The sequence below is a fragment of the Morone saxatilis genome, unplaced genomic scaffold (assembly GCF_004916995.1).
Source record: "Morone saxatilis isolate NCDOM2014 unplaced genomic scaffold, NCSU_SB_2.0 Contig5, whole genome shotgun sequence".
In the NCBI taxonomy this organism is placed as follows: domain Eukaryota; kingdom Metazoa; phylum Chordata; class Actinopteri; family Moronidae; genus Morone; species Morone saxatilis.
The window spans coordinates 13,604,602-13,623,007 of record NW_023340095.1 but is presented as its reverse complement, the minus strand read 5'-3'; the positions used below and the strand labels follow the sequence as shown (position 1 = coordinate 13,623,007).

Sequence of the window (18,406 nt, the reverse complement as noted above, 5' to 3'; positions counted from 1 at the left end):
CACACACACACACACACAAGTATGTGCACTATAATTTCTTACTTCCTATAACAGAGTACCTCAAGCACAAAATGCAAACAATTGTGTGAACATTTGTGTTCATGTGTGGACTTAAAACTGCTGCAAGGCAAATAAAAACCAAGACATCAGCAGTCAGACTTCTTGTCAATCTGATAACACTGTTCAAGACTTAGTCAGCTGTGAAACAGGAGTCTATTGTTTTCAACTTCTTTAACATGGTGACACATGTCTCTAATGACAGTGAGGTCTAAAGATCACAAACAGGCCAACGTTGAGCAGAAATCCAACACCAGCAAAAACTAAATCTGTCTCACAATCTTATTAAAGGAGATTGAGAACAAAAATGATTTAAAAAAAAAAAAATACTAAAAAAGTAGAATACCCCAAGTTCTCTGTTCGAATGATTAGCTACTGTATGACAGAGGTATACAATAGATATTTAACAGTACTAATCATCAAGTGCATAAAAGCTGACCACAATTACAAGTGGCACTTCACATAAGAAGGCCATTAAGGGCTTTTGTGATTAAAAGTTTTGACCTGCCTCTGAATTCAGAGTGATTAAAACAATCACATTCAATTAAATATTAGATTTACTGAACTGCTCTACATACTCATATTCCTGACAAGCCTTTTAAAACGCTGTAGCAGACCAACCACTCCACACACCCCACCACCACCACCACCAACCCCCCCAAACCTCCAACAATATCTTACTCCATAATTACAGCCTCTTGTTGAGGAGTGCATACTGATGCTGCATATTACGTACTAGTGCAGTCTGGGTTTACTGTAGTGGCGGCACACAAATTCACCAATCTGATGGCTTGAATCAAAAAGAACCGAAAACTACTTTTACAGATGGAACAGCACTAATTCAATGTTGTTGACAATGTTGTCCCAGGTTCACAAACTTGGCAAATGAAAGATGTGGGAGAATTAATGTAAAAATTGTCATCTGAGCGGAGATTTCAAGGAACGCCAGGCTAACAAAGACTGTCCACTTGATCTCGTGTGGTAGAATGATGCAATACTGTCCCCGTTAATAACAAACAAATAACCTGAAGATGTATTCTCCTTAACCGTTGGGGTTCTTTGGGTCAATAGGGAAGGTGATGTTAAAATATTTTACTCCTTTCTCCGAGATGTCTTGCAGACACTGTGGGAACCGTCAGTTTGCAGCAGCCAGGACACGGCAGCCTCTCCCTCTAATGCCACCGCCTGCTGACCTTGAGAGTGCTGCGCCGTTGCCTCCTTTTGACAACATGATAAATCGCTCAATCAGAGAACAGGCCTGACGCCACCCCACACATCAAAAATGCGCCGAGGGGAGCAAGCTGGGAAGGGGATGCCGTCTCATCGAGTTCCAGAAGTGATGGTGTGAAAATGCACAATGTCACTGAGTGTGTTTTGTTATGTGCCTGTTCGGTGAAGGGAGAAGACAGGGAAGCGAGGGAGTTGATGAAATGATTACATAGTGGCAGAGAGGGGAAGGGGGCCTCGTGTTGAACAGCTGGCAGAAACCATCATTGTTTAACACAGTTTTACAATGCCCAGTAGAGTCCAGAGTAAAAGAGCGACGAGGAACAGAGGGACGCTCTTCATCCTTCACTAGTTCTGCTCATAGTTTTCCACAAAATCACACAATTTAATCTTACTCGCGCTGCATGCCACCTCAGAATTTTCTACACATCACCTGATGGGACAACAACCGACAATCAGTACACTGTTTAAAACCCTAACCAGGCTTTCAAGGATGCTTAAAAAAAGATGTGTTAGCTGATGCAAAGAAATTGAACAAACAGCTAAAAAAAGACAGACTCAATGTGGACTTCCGTTGCAGTTCAAGGTTTTGCAGGATCTGCGGCTAGTTCTGATATCTCTTTGCACAAAAGAAAATTAGAATGCTAAACATAAAACCTAATCAGGATTTCAGTCGAGCGCATTGTTCGCCATCTGTCATTACATAAATCAACAAAGAACGAGCAGCACACCCTCAAATATTGCATATTTTATGGAACATGTGTTCAACATGTGGATGTTAGTAGTAGCTCCAATATTCTCTTTGGCCAACCGCATGAAAGCTCCAGAGCAGCAATTACATACATATTGACATGCTTCAGAGGCAGAGCGCAGTCGTATGCGCACCGATTCATATCTACCCCACAAATCGCATTTCTCCTTCCTGTCACTGGTTTTCTCATCCTGCTCATTAATTATACCAAAGCAGAGTTGGTTGTGAGGTTCAGAGGAGCAGGGCTTGTCTGAATTTAATCTCTCTTTTGACTTCTTATGTTTCCTGGGCCTCATTTTCCCTTTACTTTCATCTCAAATCAACAAGTGTGTAATGAATAATCTGCAAGAGGTGGTGCACCATTGCACCTAAACACAACTTTTGACAGAAAAGAAGCTATGCATGTTAATGGGCCACTAAATTGGTGTAAAGCACTCACATATTCAACCACACAGTCACACTTAACCTGTATAATATGTGATAATCACCTTCTTTTTGCTGGGTCAGGACCGGCGTCTGCGTCTCTTTTGTGTAGGACACAGTTTCACGTGGAGGGAAGTCCACTTGTGTGACTTTGGCCATTCCCAGTTTTGCAGTTCCACGCCTAAAAGCACAGAAAAACTCAAACTTTGCACAGCTCAATATCACAACAAAACAGTAATGAATTTAAGAAAAAGATCATATTAAACAGTCACTCTACTGTAACTGTTCTCATCAGTTTTTGTAGTAATTTTCACCCCCATGTGAGTGTGCTGATCAAAGTAAGTAAATGAGTGTTTCATGGGATGGTAAAGACTTCAGATTAGTTTAACAACCAGTGTGAATTAATTAAAAGGTTTTGTCTGACCACTCTTGCATGCACAACTTGACTGATTTCCTGGACTTCCTTAACTGAATAATGACTTTGAAAGACACAGTAATCATGCCATAGATTGAGAGAAGGGAAAATGACCAGGAAAGGAGAGAAGAGAGTGTCCAGTACCCCAGCTCAGAATCAGAGTGAAGTTGAAGAGTGGACGGGTCAGAGTCCCAGTGCAGAGTCCTGGTTAGTGTCACAGCAACAAGGCAGCATTAGTGAGAGAGACAAGCGAGCACAAATGAGGAGAGGAAATAAAGTTAGCATTATGGCACACAACATGCTGACTGAAATCCGAGGTTATCAAAACATACTTAAAACCGGATCTTTTTATGTTTTTCAGTGTAAATCCAGCTTGAAACTGCCTCAGAGGTGGAAGAATGTATCTGCTTAAAATGCATACATGCACAGACCCTCATGAGCGGGATGACACGGGGTGTAATGTGCAGCCTGCGGGGCTGATACAACCTGAACTGTGTCACACCAAAGGCTCTGAGTGTTGTGTCGACAGAGAGGGAGGGAGAGAGAGAACCCTCAGGGAGAAAACATGACCTCCATGTGTGTAGGAAATGGCCATGCTGGTGAGGGAAATGAGTCAACAGGTAGGGGGAACAGCTCCCTGGGCCTGATGGGACACTGGGGGAGCTTGAATTTCAGCCCAGGGAAGGGGCTCTAATTAGGGGTTAAGAAGTCCCCCAGGCATCACAGCAGCCTGCTGTTTTATTGTTAATTTAGGATCGTCCTAATTCAACGACATACAAATTAAATAAACATGCGCTCAGTCGGCATAAACCCGTCATCGTTCACTGTATTGGTGTGAGACTTTATGAAAGAGTTTAGCTCAGTTCTTCGTGTAATCATGCTTAAAATATATTCACAGCCTTTGTCTGAAGTGTCCTGCAGTGATGCAAAGTGAACAAAGCTAAAACAGACCTCCATTTTTCAAAGCAGTATTCAAATTACTTATTGCTAATTGGCTGTACAACACATCTGCAAAGCAAGAGGCTGGAGAAGCTGGCATAAGCATAAGATGACAAAACATCGATAAAGCATAAGCGCATTTCAATTCTTCCTAAATAGGGATGTTGGCATTGTTTCTACTCTTGTAATGTACCGTACAGTACTAGAGATGAGGGGAAACATTTGGTGTGTGTGTGTGTGTGTGTGTGTGTGTGTACCTGGGTCCCACGGCTCCATCAGAGTCTTGGCTCCCTGCCTCACTTGGTGTGCCCGCCGATTTCGTAGTTGGAGACATGGGAGGAGGGACTACATAGTAAGACAGAGGCAGCTTTATTGTTTCAAATGCTGTACGGATGTTATCAGTCTTAATATAAAACACCTACATGTTTGAGAACATGTGTGTGAAGCTTTCACATTAGAGCAAAGCAAGTTAAATATACAGAGTGTGTAAATAACACACTTAAGCTGTGAGCTTATGTCAACACATATTGGAGCTTTAATGACACAATTACACTGACTTTATCTTTGAATGAATGTTTGAATAAATGCAATGACAAGTATATCAGACAGATTACTAAAGAAATTCCCAAAACTATTATGTTTTTTCATTTCTATGTTAAGTTTTTTTGCATCCTGAGAGACCGGTGAAGATTTTCTGATGGATCTCTTCTGCCACCTGCTGGTAGGAACGTAACAGTGCTTTAACACTCCCACTCTGGATGAATGCTAATATTGATACAGTCTGTTGTATCATTTTACAAATATTTGTTTCTTTTATCTGTGTTTCCTTTGTAAAGGGCAGGTGTGACATTTTTGTAAAATCTACAAGAAAAAACACAAAAAACTCTAAAGTAAGACTCATATTTGACAGCTTATTTATGTAAGGCCCCCACTTTCCACTTGGTTAGTTACGTCATCATGAAGTGGAGAGAAAAAGACTCAAAATGATCATATCTGCAATTAAAAATAAGATTTACAAATGTGTACAAAGATGTGTGCGTAATTTTGGGTACTGGCAAATGCATGTTGCAATTTGAGCATGTAAAACATTTTCACACATCGCAACCTGAATAATATTTTAACTTCAGCTTTACAGATCTGATCATATTCGCTTTTAAATCGTTTCCTGTGTATATAAATGTCTAAAACACACTCTGACATTCTTTTGTATGTACTTACAGATTGTTATAATGTGTGTGTTGAGTCAAGTTTTTGTTTTTATTTGCGTGTGGTTTTTGGAGACTCGTTTCACGCTCTCCAGCTCCACACAGATGCACAATTGCATGCTGTGTTTAAGTGCTAGTGGCAAACTGGGACATCTGGGCTTTCTTTGAATCTGTATAATTTGTGGGAAAGCTGTTTTTCTAAATAGACATGGTATGTCTTCATGGCATTTACTACTTGGTTCCTGACAAACGAATCTCTAGTTGGCAGCTTAATAGGACAGTGACAGTGATTTTTTGCTGCTTTGGCTCTGAACTACAAACACAACGAATCATAAATTACTATGATGAAAAGAAAACATTTTAACCTCACAAGATTATGGGGTTAAAATGCTGGCTTTCAGCTTTAATGAGAGGTTCTTTCATCCACACCAACCTTTTATATATATATATTAATATAATTTCAGGAGACAGACGGTAATAGGACAACAAGTAAACACAAACCTGAAGTTATTATATCTAATATTTGGTTGCACATACGTACATTGCAATAAATTACCATATTGACCTCTTGCTTGAGTTTATTCCCTCGAGTCTGGTCTTTAACAAGTCAGACACATGATTAGCTCGACTGGGGTCAGGTGACTGAGTTAGCCAGTAAATAACATTACACTGTTTGGCTGTATGTTGTCATTATCATACTGGTTAGAGCTGCTTTGGGGGGAATAACCCACTACTGTTCACCCAGTATGAATGTGAATACCCTCAAACTCTAGTCGAAGAGGCAAAACACTGAAAGACTACTGACTGTCCTAATACAAGAATGGCAATGTATGTGAGATACAAAGGTAAATGAGCTACTGTAACTGTATATAAGAGGATATTTGAAAAAGTATATATGAATATGCTACGTTCCAGGAACACTGTGGACGTGCCAGTTTCCTTCCCAAAGATTATAGAATTTAAAGGCAGATATCACAGCAGCTGAGAAGTATGTTCAATCCACCAACAGGTAATATAAAACGTACCAACAGGAGCCTCTGAGGTTATGCCCATACTCTGTAGAAGAGCCTCAGTCTCACGTCTTTTTTTCTCCAGGTCAGTATCATCCTGGTGAAGTGCAGCATCTTTCAATTGGTCCGCCTAGAAACAAAATAATGTGTCACCCAGTTATTCAATCTCTAAATATCCACATTATACTGCTATGATCTCAGACAATAAAGCATACCAAACTTAACCTTCTCTTGTTGCACGTTTCCCGATTTCTAGCTCTGAGAGATTAGTACACATCCACAAATAATCTGCATTCATTTCACTTAATGCCAGAATTTAACATAACTAACATCAGAGAGCAGAAAGTACTTTATGGAAAAAGGCAAAAACCCAAAAGACAGTCTTAATTTAGACACTACTTGTCCTGTGTTGAAAGCGTAGATTGTTTTATCATTTCCAGACCAAATCACAAGGTGAAAAGGTTTTATAAAGCTCTCCCCTCTCAATGACATTATTCCTGCTTGTAACTAACGACACACAAAGTCACAGTCGTTTGAAATATCACGACAGTGTTATCAGAGCTTATTTTCGTATCTTGGGTAGAAACTGTATTCAACCTATCACTGTGGTTAATAAAAAAACAACTTACAGACACTTGACCTAGATTACTCAACCAGTCAGAATACTTTATCTTGGATTGTTTTGTTGTTATTGTATTATTCCCCAATTCTTTTCGATATATTCTACTTCACTGCTTGCTCAACTGCACCAAAACACACAGCCGTTTCTGACTTGTATTGGACATCTTAAATCAATGAAGGTAAAAAATGAATTGTTGCCACAAATCACATGCGTATAAACAAACTCAAAATTTGAAATGATGACAGATACAGTTCCAGTGTTACTTTACATTGTAACATACATATAATCTGGATGGTTGGAGAGACTGTTTTTAATTATGTCAAGCTGTAATGAAATACCAACTTTAATAATTGATACGCATCTAATTCAGGAGAGAGTTTAACAAGTACAAACCAGTTAGATATCAATGATGTATTATTCAAACACATTTAATGTCTTACATTTCAAACATCACGAGAGTAGGGAGAAAATATGCATTTGAATTGAAACATTTGCTCAGCCATTAATGGTTTTGTTTGTTCTCCGTATCCATTTCTGTACTGAATATCAGCGGATATTATAAAACATACACAAAATGAAAAACATACCTCTTTCTTCTTGCGCTCCTCCTCCTTCCTTTTCTTCTCCTCTCTGATTTGTGCCAAGCGCTGCTTCTTCCTTTCAAGCTCTGCTTTCAGCTCACTTTTGTCAGACATGATGCCACAGCTGTAAACAAACAACACATTTCAGTTTCTATTCCTGTCCCAGTAAGAATACACTGGAGAAGAGTGAATCTTTAAAACTTGAGCATGTTAAACAAAAGCCAAACATCCAGGTGGTCCAGTGATCTCTGTATGCGTTTATAATGTCCTATATAAACAGAGGCAGTGCTTTGAAAGCCTTAAAGCTGACAGCTGATGCTCTCAGCTTCAGTACCACCTTGCACAGCAAATGGAGACAGCAAGCTACCAGACTGTACTGTTAAAGTGAGCGTCCAACACTGCTTTCTGCTTCCTCTGCAGCTGAGCAAGTTCAATCTCCTGGCTGTTTGGATCATTTCTCAGCTACATGTGACTGTGAAACCCACAGCCACGCTGAGCAGTCATTGTCAGAGAGCTAACAGAGAGCCCCACCCTACAGCACACCCGGTCAGCTCAGCACGGCGGTGTCCTGTCGGTTTTATCGACTCGTTTTCTGGCCCTCATCGGCTTGTTTGCACACGCTTTCAAACTGCGAGCAGGCCCCGCGTTAATGTGATGTTTCGTGTCATTAATCACGCCGCATTTCCATTGAAAACAGGCTAACGTTAGCATCCAGTCGGCCTAACGTTAGCCTTCCTTGTTCTGACAGGCTGCAGAGTAACTCCGCCATCCACTGGATCTGTACGTTCAATCAGTAACTACACTAAAGATAAACAGGACTGACGTTAGTTTAATGTCAGCTCTTCAGTAAAAAACATGTTTTCGAGTCGCAGAAAATGTGACTTCCACCATCCAATCCCTTTATGGGTAGTTAGCTTTGTTTGTCAGCAGCTAACTACTGTAGCTGTCATAACGCTTTAAACTCCTCCGACCGAACAACAAACAACAACAAACAACAACAAACACTAAAAGAGTTTAACAAGGAGTGTAAAACTACCGCTGACTGCGTCGATGTGTAGGTTACAAACCTTACAGCAGGTTCTGGACCTGACAAGCAATTTACAGGCAAAACAAACGGGCTGCAGAACTAACTACGGAAGCCGCGAAGGGCCAAAAAGAAGCATTTTGCCTTGACGTGGCTGTGCTGCTGCTAGAGGAAGTCAACAATGGAGAGCTTTGAGTTTGGTTAAACCTCAAGACTCAGGTTTAAGAGTGTGGAGTGGTTTTATATTGTGAATGAATGATACAGTATTACAGACTTTAACATTAATATTTATGTGTTTACTACAACAACCCCACATTAGTGCTCATAATATTCATTGACTGTGTTCTATTGTATCGATGTTTGTCAGTGGAGCCAATAATTAGAATATTAACAGATGTATGCTTGTTAGAAGATGCAAATATTTATTGTAAAATATAGACCCAAGAGTCAGAATACAAAGAGTATAGGAATGAATCATTTTACAGTGTATGTCAATAAAGTGTACTCCCACAACAATTACATTTAAATGTTGCCCAAAAAAATGCCATTAAGATTAAATACTTTAAGGTGCAGCAGAGAAAGTTATGTATATAAAGACCAGCTAAATTAGATTTCTTCATCTTGTCTTTCTCTGACCAGTGTGGACTGGGTGTACATACATTCAACACTCGAGACAGTATCAGTTCCAAGTCAGGTATTTTGTAATTAGTCAGCCTGATCATCTAGTTTGTTACTCCTCCTCCTGATGTCCCCGCAGGTCTCAGCATCACTTCCATCGGACAGCTGAGACATGGCTGGACCGACTTTGCTGTTGTCCTCACCTCCCCCATTGGTATGCCGGGTATGCAAGATCTGGTCACTTGGGCGTTTCCAAGACGTTCGAGTGGCAATCCAGAGGATAAGAGCTCCAAAGACCACTAACAGGAGTCCCAGAACGTTCACAAAAATCGCCTCTGGGGGAGAGTCCTTGTACTTTGGGTTGCTCCTTAGTGATGAAGTACAAAGAAATAAAGTTAATACCCACCATGAGGCAGCACTTTAACACTGCACACATTGTTTAAGAGGTTTTTATATTTATAATTTTATACTATTACAAGCCTTTATTTCTTTTTTTTTTTAATACTCACAGGCCAAAAATGAGTTTCTCAGTGATGCCCATGAGTGCCACGGCTATAACACTGCCAAAGAGTAGAAGACCACTGAAGACATGGAGGGGCATAAACGCTGCTCTCCAGGATACAGGTGTAATTGGTATCAAGTACAGGACAACTCCAAGAACAAGCTGCTCAGTGAAGGAGAAAAAAAACACATCCACTTGTCAGATTTTATACTAATCAAGACAGTTTTTCACTATAGTTTTCTTGTGAATCTCATTATCACACATGTATAAGACACACTATATATGTATTGTATTGTAGCTCCATAAGACAGATTAGTAAAGGTGATTGAACATGCAAAATAAAGTTAATTTAATGCAAAACTTGATTACTCATTATCAGGCCTGCGCCACAAAACCAGAAGCCTTCATTATCCATTAATGGCAAATAATGTGAAATAGCTTATTTACCTGCAGACAGTACAGTATCACAGCTATCAGGCCCAGCCAGCTGTGCAGACTGTACATGTTGGGGATTTTGGCAGCATTGTGGAAGTCAAAAACTGCCACCATAGATATGACGGCGAGAATGAAGGCCAGTAAGTTCAAGCCTGCATGGATGAACTTCATTATTAGTTTGCTGCACTTCCAGGTCCAGGGGAGTCTGTAGACAATGATGGCTGCAGGAGAGAGTAACAGTGTCAGCCAACAAGTTGACAGGCACATATTAAAGTTTGATATTAAAAGGTGGAAAGTACTGTCTTATGCTTCCCTGAGAGCTATTTTCTTATGTAGTTAAACCTTAAAATTAGACTAAACTCATAATTCACACCCAAGCTGAACAATCAAACACTTTCTTTCTAAGTGTGAGTTCATCCGAGGTAAACTCCCCCACAGAGCTTTCTGTAACTTAACTCTGGATCGAGAATTTCCTCAAGTTGTTTACATCTACACACGTGTAAACAAAACAACGCCCACATCCGAAATCCACATTCTTACAATAAAAACCAACTAAAAAAAAACAACCTTACAAACTCACCTATTCCCTGCAAGAAAATAAACCCGGTCACTATTAAGACCGGATGCCAGTTGAACTCGGCCAGTCCTCCATCCCAGGCTAAACCTTCCTTATAGTGGAGAGCCCATCTTAGCACGAATATTATGGAGAGGACCCCGGCGGCGGCGGCGGCGCACAGAGCCGCCAGGAACTGCTTCCAATCCTCCATCAGCAGCAGTGTTTGCGGCGGCAGCAGCAGGACGGAGCGACCCTTACTACGAATACACACTGCTTCAAGTGGAGGCTGGAGAGGACGGACCGCGGTCACATGACCCACAGCCGAGCCAATGTTTGGAGGAAAGACGTAAGACGTTTTGTAACTTCTGTGGTTACAGAAGAGTCTGGAGCCAGTTATTATAAAAAACAAGTTTTTTCTCTTTAAAGGCGTTCACAGTTTGAGCTTTAAGTGTGTACAAAGTGTCCCTAACTTCTGTTTTGTAGGCTCCTTAAGTACTATTTTGAAGTTCTTTTAACTCCACATTTATCCGACAGCTGTAGTTACTAATTACTTTTCAAATCAAGATTTTACATAAAATCCTCCACATATGATCAGTTTATGAAATACAACTTGTTAGAAGATTAAACAGGTGGCTGGAGTAGTTTAGTCTCATTGTCTCTGATGTCTGTGGTGGTTTCATTAAAATAACTGTTCAAAATGATTCAATATTTCACTAAAAGATTAGAGACAAAATGTTGATAGAAATGTAGGAGTTACAGCAGTGGGACCAAGTTATTGTTTTGCAAGTCACAACTAAATCTCAAGTCTTTGAACAGTCCCAAGTCATAAACTTTGAGTTGTAAGTGCTAAACAAGTCACAATGTGCTCTTCAGAGTAATAATATAATAAAGAGGCCATTCAGGTTCTTTATACGGTAACCAAATATAGGTTTTTTTGCTTTAATGTTCATGATCTATAGAAGCAATTGTGTCATCTTTTATTTGGGAGTATGAGTCAGAGAGGGAGCCCACATCACTAATGTCTGTTTAAACAGATCTTTGCTGTACATACAAAGCCGGTGGTACAGAAAAACTAGGAGGGTTCTGCAGTGGATGCAACAGATTGCCATCAGAAGGGAAACTAATTCATTCCTGGAGCATGATTTTTAATGTTTGGTCTTGAGGGGGTGAACGTGAAATCATTAATCGTGTCACAACCCCTCAGATTTATTCTGTGTCTCTTTGAAGGGGCCCGACCCCTAGGTTGGGGGACCACTGGACTTCACTGTGTAACTCCTCTGACTACTTACTTCATAGTCTTCATAACTTAATAATGTAAAATATAATAACATAACTTGCAGAACAACAACACTTTTATTTTGGATAGTTACATTTACTTATTAGTTTAATGAAGGGCTTTTACTTTTAATAGTTATTATATATTGTGGTATTTAAGTATTTTACTTAATTAAACAGGGTCATTACTTTGCTGCACTGCCAGGTCCTGGGGAGTCTGTAGACAATGACAGCTGCAACAGAGGGTAACTCAGTGTCAGTCAACCCATTCCTGGTGTGAGTATGATGTATATATGTCCTTAAAAAGGATAGGAAAGGTTTTGTACTGTTTAAGTTTTTCATGCATGACAGGCACATATTAAAGTTTGATATGAAAGGTGTAAAGCACTCTTGTTAAACCTTAAAGCTCATAATTTACATCACACGTCCACATTCATGGTTGCTCTGGTTAACACAAGCAAGCTTAAAGCCCCTTAAAACGTTGCTTTTGTGAAACAGGCCCGTACTTCATCGCGACTGTGTGGATGTGGTTCCATCAGATTTGATTGACAGTAGCCTGCCAACATAGTCAAATAGCCAGCAACTGTCCTCATATTCAGACTCAGATTTTACTAAATTGCCTCATCCACTCTCAACCAGGGAGAAGAGCTCAGAGAAGGGATCTCTCATTTGAAATAACCAAAACTATTCCAACTTTAAAAGAAAATAGTGTCTCATGGTAAGAAACAGATAGAGAGATGTATTTTAAGGACTTTTAGTACGACTGTAGCTTCAAAACCTTACATTTCAAATGAAAAGCTGGGCTACACCAGCTAATTTATGGAATAAACTAACACATTAAAACTGTGGGTTGTGAAAGCAAGTCGCCATAATGCACAATTATCTTAATACTTGGATGAGCATGATGAAAACAGAAGGCAGAAATACAGAGTAACTTGGAAAAATAGAACATTTTAATTGAAGGGAAACAGTGAAAATAAATGTTGATAGGTGTCAGACAGAACATGGTTAACAGTAATACAGTGCAGACTTTATTATCAAGTGTAAATCACACCAAAGAAATAATGACACAGTGATCCAGATGTGAACAGCATTATGGGTTTTACAGAACAGCTGTACAAAGTTGGAAACAAATATGTACACAGTCTTTATAAAAGTAAATGATTTCCATGAGCTTCATTCGCTCAATTACTGGCAGCTGAGTTTGTAAAGATGGCAGCAAAAGTTGGTGTTCTTTTGTTCAACATGAACAATTGTGTCTTTGTCAAAGAACAACTCGTGTCGGTAAGTCTGAAACAAAAGATAAGAGCACACATGAATCCATATACGCAGGCAACATCAGCTTACCGCCGGTACAGTCACATCAGGTCACTCACCTCATCCCAAGGCTCAACCAGATCAACCGTCCGCAGTAACTGCCCGCTCTGGTTGTCGTGCAGTCGGATGTGGGCTCTTCCTTCTCCCTCCTCGCCATTAGTTACCACTACTGCCAGAAGGTCCAGCTCATCCTCATATTCCACCATACGGAAAGTCTGTACAATTAAAACGTTCATTGTTGTAAACTAAAAAGAAAAATACAATAAATGTTTCGGGTGGTGTACCAGTCACCACTGGTCTGATTTTGGTTAGGGTGCCCCCAGAAACTTGTTCTCCTACATACACACAGTGGCCTGAGGACGTGATGACACTTCCAGCTGGAAGATGATGTGTTGATCCAAAAGCTATTTATAAGAAGCCACAGTGCTTTAAACACTTAAGCTAATGTAGTAAATTCTCCCTTTATTCGTAAGTGTTCCTGCCCTTTATCAACTTGTAATACTTGTTACATGATTATTGGTCTTTTTTATGCTATTTGATAACAACAAGGAAGTACAGAATATGAAGAGAGTTCACTTTTAAAAAGATATGTGAGACTGTGTGCTAGTACATCTTTCTTTGAAACAAGCACATTAAGTATTTTCATTGCAGAGATACAGGATCAATGAGTAAAGCGTTTAAAAGCACTTCGGTACCTCTTGATCTGGGTCATCATCCAGCTGATGAAATCTTCTCTTCACTGTGCGGCCCGATGAGGTTACAGTGACTTGTGAGGTGGGCTGCAGTAGGAAGCAGAAACATTCAGTTTTAATTGACTGAGTAGACCGAGTTAGATTTCACACCAATGACACAGTGAACATGTGATACACACATATGAGGCAGATTCATTCAGAATATGAGTACAGCACATTGTAGGTAAATGAGCAGGACTTACAGTGTTGTTTCGATGGGTCGCCATAGAGTAATCCTCAACTACCTTTGATGGCAAACCACTGTTCAGTTCACCGAGGATCTTTAAGACACTTAAAAAATATATAAATATATTCTTGAGGAACCTGTCCAGTATAATAAGATAATAAAAATGCACCAAAGATTGAATCCTTTATTCAATAGGGAGTTCTTTTGTTGCTTGCTTGGCTGGTATATTTGCCTCCACACCACAGACATATTACCAAAGGTTGACTGTAGTACTCACTTTATGGTGGTAGGTCCAACATGAATGATTCTTCCTGAGTCGTCAGGGTGGAAGAAGATGCCATCGCTCTCTAGTGAGCAGCAGCTCATGTTTTGTATTCCGTTCGTTGCCTAATGTCATAAAATATCCCTCATTAACTAGGACAGGCACTATTCATTGTAAAGCATACTGCATGTACAACCATAAGTACGTAACTACGGGTAAGTTTCCCCTTGAAAAAAAATCTAAAAGAAAAGGAAAATTTAGCAGGATAGTTGTTACTTTGGATCTAATGACAACTTTTTTGTGCAACCTGATTTGTGCACTTCAGAGTTTGTAAAGCACATGATTGTGGAACAGGCAACAATTGGCCTATTAAAATGGATATGCACTATTTTTACCAGTACTCAGACACAGGTTGATAAGGGCAAACAAAACTGTGTTTTCTTGTGTGTTGGAAATGTTGGCAGAGAGATCTGCAGAGACATAGCTGGAGCATTTTGTGGGGTTTTAAATAGTGATTACAGGTTTTGTTCAGTCCTGCTCTGTCCAGCAGCTGACTACACAGACTGTCACAAACATCTGTGGCTCTTTTTACGCTGACACTTTCAATAGGCTCTGGCCAATTTGATGGCAGTTAAGTCTAACACACAACAAGACTGGGGGCATTTATCTATTACAGCCAAGCACATGCTACATTTTTGTACTCAAATAACCAAATAATTATTGAAATGTTCTGTTATGGTGTATGGTTACAAAGGGTTCTTTAAACTTACCATAGTGCTGTCCTTGAGTGAACAGATGTGGTGAGTCCCCTTGTGATTTTTATGTGGGGGTGTATAGATGTAGTGCCATGGGTAGCCTCCAATCTGGATACTGTTATTAGAGCATGACACCTCGAAAAGCACTGGAGGGCAATCTGTGCAATGAGGAAAAAAACCTGCCATTTTACTTTGTAATGAAAAACAGTCCTGCTCACAGTGGCCAAGTAGGTCTACTACAATCTCCTGCAGGTCTGGACTTTAAAACAGACTCACCTGTGATCTGGATATTTACTGGAATACCAAACGGGACATCTCCCACTGTTTTGCCTCCGAGAAGCGAGCTTTGCTTTCCAAGTGTTAACTTCTCTGCCAAGTACTAAAAACAAAGAAGATAGACACAGACAGTTGTAAGCAGAAAGATGAGCCAGCAGGATTATCAAACACTGAATATGTAAATAACCACAGGTACATAACTTTCAACAAATATATTTCTGATGCAGTTACATAAAATATTCACCTTGCTCAATATGTGCAGGGAAATCATACATACCCTTTGGATGATGTGCTCAAAGCTGTACAGCTTCACTGACTTGTTGCTGTAAGACACCACGAGGACGCCCTGAGACAGAACCACATCGGTAACACCATTTCCAAACACCTGAAAGAATAACATTTAAATAATAACACATCACTCCTGCAGGCGCATTTGAAAAATGGAATAGACTACAAATAAAACCTGCATACCTTTTTGTTGATCTCCAAAATGCCCACAACTTGCAAGGGGAAAACATGAAAGATGGCCAGGTGCATCACTGTATTCTGAGTGATACCTGCCTGAGGAAATACATAAAGTCAGATTCAGAGATCGTGTCCTGGCAGAAGTAGTAAAATGAATAGTTGATTAATTCATGGGCAACAACAAATGTCAAGATTCTTTGCTTTTTCTGATTTTCTGATTATTGTGAATTTAACATTTTAGTTGTTTAGAAGTGTTGGTTGGACAAAGGAAGTGATTATTGTAATCAACAGATGAATTGATAATGAAAATCAGAAGTTGCAGCTTTTGACTAGTGATACTTAAATTCCTTGACTGACTTAATGATGTACAGATCCTTTTCAATAAGGCACAGATCCTATGCAAATAATCAGATTGACTGTACCTGTCGTTGTAAAGATGTTTCTTTGTTTTGAACAGATTTAACATAAAACATCTCTTGAGAAACATCCCAGCCAAGATACCTACCAATTAAAACAACACAGAGTGAGGTTAAAGGTTTTTTAATGTACTGAAACTGAAAATAAATGCATTCATCTCCACACAATGAACAATGAACAGTACCTGAATTTATGGTTTGGAGAGAGGTAAACTCTCTGCAGCTCTTCTCCCGTTTCAGTTGAAAGGCGATACAGCCAGTTATTGGCTGTCAGAGCCAAGAGGCTGGGTTTATGATCAGAGGGGGAGGATAATGTTTTGTCCTGTTAACAAGACAAATTTAACATCCATCAGAACCTCAGTTGTTAAAATCTGGTCTTTGTAAATTCAGCTTTAATTTAAAAAAGGTTTTTAATTTCACTTACAAGTGGGCTCTGACACAGCAAGGCATCCTCAAATTTCTCCAGTTTCGACCTTTTAGGCAATCTGTATAGAACCTGAGGCTCTGAATGAACACTGAAACCACAATATTTGAACGCTCATTGTGTGTCGGAGTATAAACCTTTTATTGTTATCAGTCGCCCCTTACAGTTTTACACCTGAATGCCCCGTACATTCACACCATATACGTCACGACAAAATGCACTCATGTTTTTACATTGCATAGTACTCATTTTAATTTGGTAGATGAAATTAATCAAATGGGTACAAATTTATTTGGCAAGCTATGTATTCTAAGAGACAAGGCCTGCCACCAAACTCAAAAAAGAAGGCAATATCTCATGACTGAGTTGCAAGGTTTAGATAAAATCATGGTGTGGCATCTCACCGCTGTCCTGCAGTGATTTTTTCAGAGATAAACAAATACTGTGTGCAATACTTACAATACTTATTTATTATGTGACTTATGTATGCCAATTTCACATGTGTTGAAATGCACATGTAGCTCTAAGGCAGTGTTTCCCAACCTGGTGGTCAGGATCCCCACCAGGGGTCGCCAAAGCTTCACAGGGGGTTGTGAGGCCTTCTTGATTTTAAGGGGTGTAAGATATAGGCCTGTATCTCAGCATTTTGTTAAATTTGTGAAGAAAACTAAAGGAAATGGATTGCTTAGACAGTATGTATGATTGTTATAAATATATATACATAAAGAGATAATTTTATAAAAAGTTCCTTCACAGGAAAAAGTCTGCAAAATTCATCCAACTCGCTCGTTTTACACAAACTTCCTATTTCACTATTTGGGTTGTTTGTTGGTTTATCAGGTATACAACATTAAATATCCATTAAATATGTTACTTAATGAGCTCACACAATGATTAGAAAAGGGGTCCCTTCAGGAAAGGTGTGCTGGAGATTTAAAATAATTAGTAATACGTAAATTATTCACTCACCAGTTGTAGCAGTTCTGGTAATTCTCAAAGTAGATTTTACCATTCTCATACATTATTGTGGATTTTGAGGTCTTGCTCCATACTTTAATGAAATTCCTGTTGTCCTACAATACAGCAAACATAAATATAGTGTATTAGTACAGCATTGAAACCAGGTAGCTAACTCACAGTGACTATCTAAGCCCATCCTCTCTCTCTCTCTCATTACCTGCAGGAGGAGAGCTCTGAGGACCTTCATATTGTGTCTCATAATGGTCCCAGCATCCCTGAAACCTCTGCTCCTCCGGCTCAACAGCTCGGTGGCGTTAAAGGTTGTTTTCCTCCGGCACGGCGCCATCAGCAGGTCGCACATGTCTCTGCAGGAGGGCTGTCCGGTAGCATCGTGGAGGAGATCACCTGAGCTGAGCAACCAGGACCACCGCCAGAGCCAGGTACAGGTGAGGCAGTTTCACTAAAAGGTGGGAGCCCCTCGCTGACCTCCTTTTCTCCGAGGCCAGTGAACCTGCTGCCGAGCTATCTAACACAAAAAGTTATCCGCTAACTCGAGTCATTAGCGCTGTTTTATCTTCTAACTTCGCTCTAAAGTCGTAGTTGGTTCGTTGTGTGTGAGGCAGCGCTGGTTGAACCGGGTGGTTGTATCATAAATAGAGTTGTATCAGCATTTTGAAAGTTGGTGGATAATAATGTGGCATTAGTTAGCTGTCAGTGCTAGCTGCCGTCTGCCCAGCGCCATGTTTGTAGTCTTTACAGTCTTCTTCTTCTACTCGCGGAATTAAGGCACACGTCATCCAGCTCGGACCGTTAGCGCCCTCCTCTCGACCGTTGGTACGTTGGAGCACGTAGAAACCAAACGGCACTTAACGGCAGTTTCTTCCTTTTTATTTCCATTTCACACTGACTGTATTATATTTATATATTATTATTATTATTATTATTATTATTATTATTATTGACTGGGTCCAGC

At 39.9% G+C, this 18,406-nt stretch overlaps 4 protein-coding genes across 5 annotated transcripts in view; 1 reads left to right on the top strand and 3 right to left on the bottom strand.

The window, feature by feature from the left end:
* The window catches only part of dync1i2a (dynein, cytoplasmic 1, intermediate chain 2a), an 18,285-nt gene extending 9,862 nt beyond the window's left edge, over positions 1-8,423 (bottom strand). The window contains exons 1-6 of one of the 2 annotated variants that reach the window (XM_035677314.1): positions 8,298-8,423; positions 7,237-7,354; positions 6,043-6,157; positions 4,070-4,157; positions 3,018-3,077; positions 2,524-2,639 (exon numbers count right to left, since the gene is read on the bottom strand). In XM_035677314.1, coding sequence (XP_035533207.1) covers positions 2,524-2,639; positions 3,018-3,077; positions 4,070-4,157; positions 6,043-6,157; positions 7,237-7,344 — 487 coding nt within the window. In that variant the 5' untranslated portion in view covers positions 7,345-7,354; positions 8,298-8,423. The remainder of the gene's footprint in view (positions 1-2,523; positions 2,640-3,017; positions 3,078-4,069; positions 4,158-6,042; positions 6,158-7,236; positions 7,355-8,297) is intronic. The other variant, XM_035677313.1, reaches the window with a different exon arrangement.
* A 230-nt stretch (positions 8,424-8,653) lies between these two features.
* Positions 8,654-10,676, bottom strand: LOC118339096 (cytochrome b reductase 1). The gene is made up of 4 exons (XM_035676630.1): positions 10,390-10,676; positions 9,822-10,030; positions 9,382-9,536; positions 8,654-9,239 (listed from the first exon to the last, which is right to left on the bottom strand). Exons 1-4 carry the CDS (start codon positions 10,574-10,576, stop codon positions 8,960-8,962), a joined length of 831 nt encoding a protein of 276 aa, XP_035532523.1. The 5' UTR covers positions 10,577-10,676; the 3' UTR covers positions 8,654-8,959.
* Positions 10,677-12,568: 1,892 nt separating this feature from the next.
* On the bottom strand, positions 12,569-18,201 carry dcaf17 (ddb1 and cul4 associated factor 17). Its single transcript, XM_035676149.1, is given in 15 exon segments — positions 12,569-12,930; positions 13,017-13,172; positions 13,653-13,736; positions 13,892-13,979; positions 14,153-14,262; positions 14,908-15,050; positions 15,169-15,271; positions 15,446-15,553; positions 15,640-15,729; positions 16,056-16,134; positions 16,235-16,371; positions 16,474-16,564; positions 17,443-17,546; positions 17,651-17,793; positions 17,796-18,201. Coding segments are annotated over 15 exon segments (1,566 nt in total). The 5' UTR covers positions 17,824-18,201; the 3' UTR covers positions 12,569-12,828.
* mettl8 (methyltransferase like 8) overlaps positions 17,757-18,406 on the top strand; it is a 6,462-nt gene continuing 5,812 nt past the window's right edge. The window contains exon 1 of the mRNA XM_035676152.1: positions 17,757-17,879. The gene's annotated coding sequence lies outside the window, so the exon portion shown is untranslated. The remainder of the gene's footprint in view (positions 17,880-18,406) is intronic.

Coding starts and splice junctions, on each gene's coding strand:
- LOC118339096 (XM_035676630.1), bottom strand. CDS start 10,576: ATGGAGGATTGGAAGCAGTTCCTGGCGGCTCTGTGCGCCGCCGCCGCC. Junction 10,031..10,389: donor TATTTTCTTGCAGGGAATAG/GTGAGTTTGTAA, acceptor TCTCTCCTGCAG/CCATCATTGTCTACAGACTC. Junction 9,240..9,381: donor GAGAAACTCATTTTTGGCCT/GTGAGTATTAAA, acceptor TTCATCACTAAG/GAGCAACCCAAAGTACAAGG.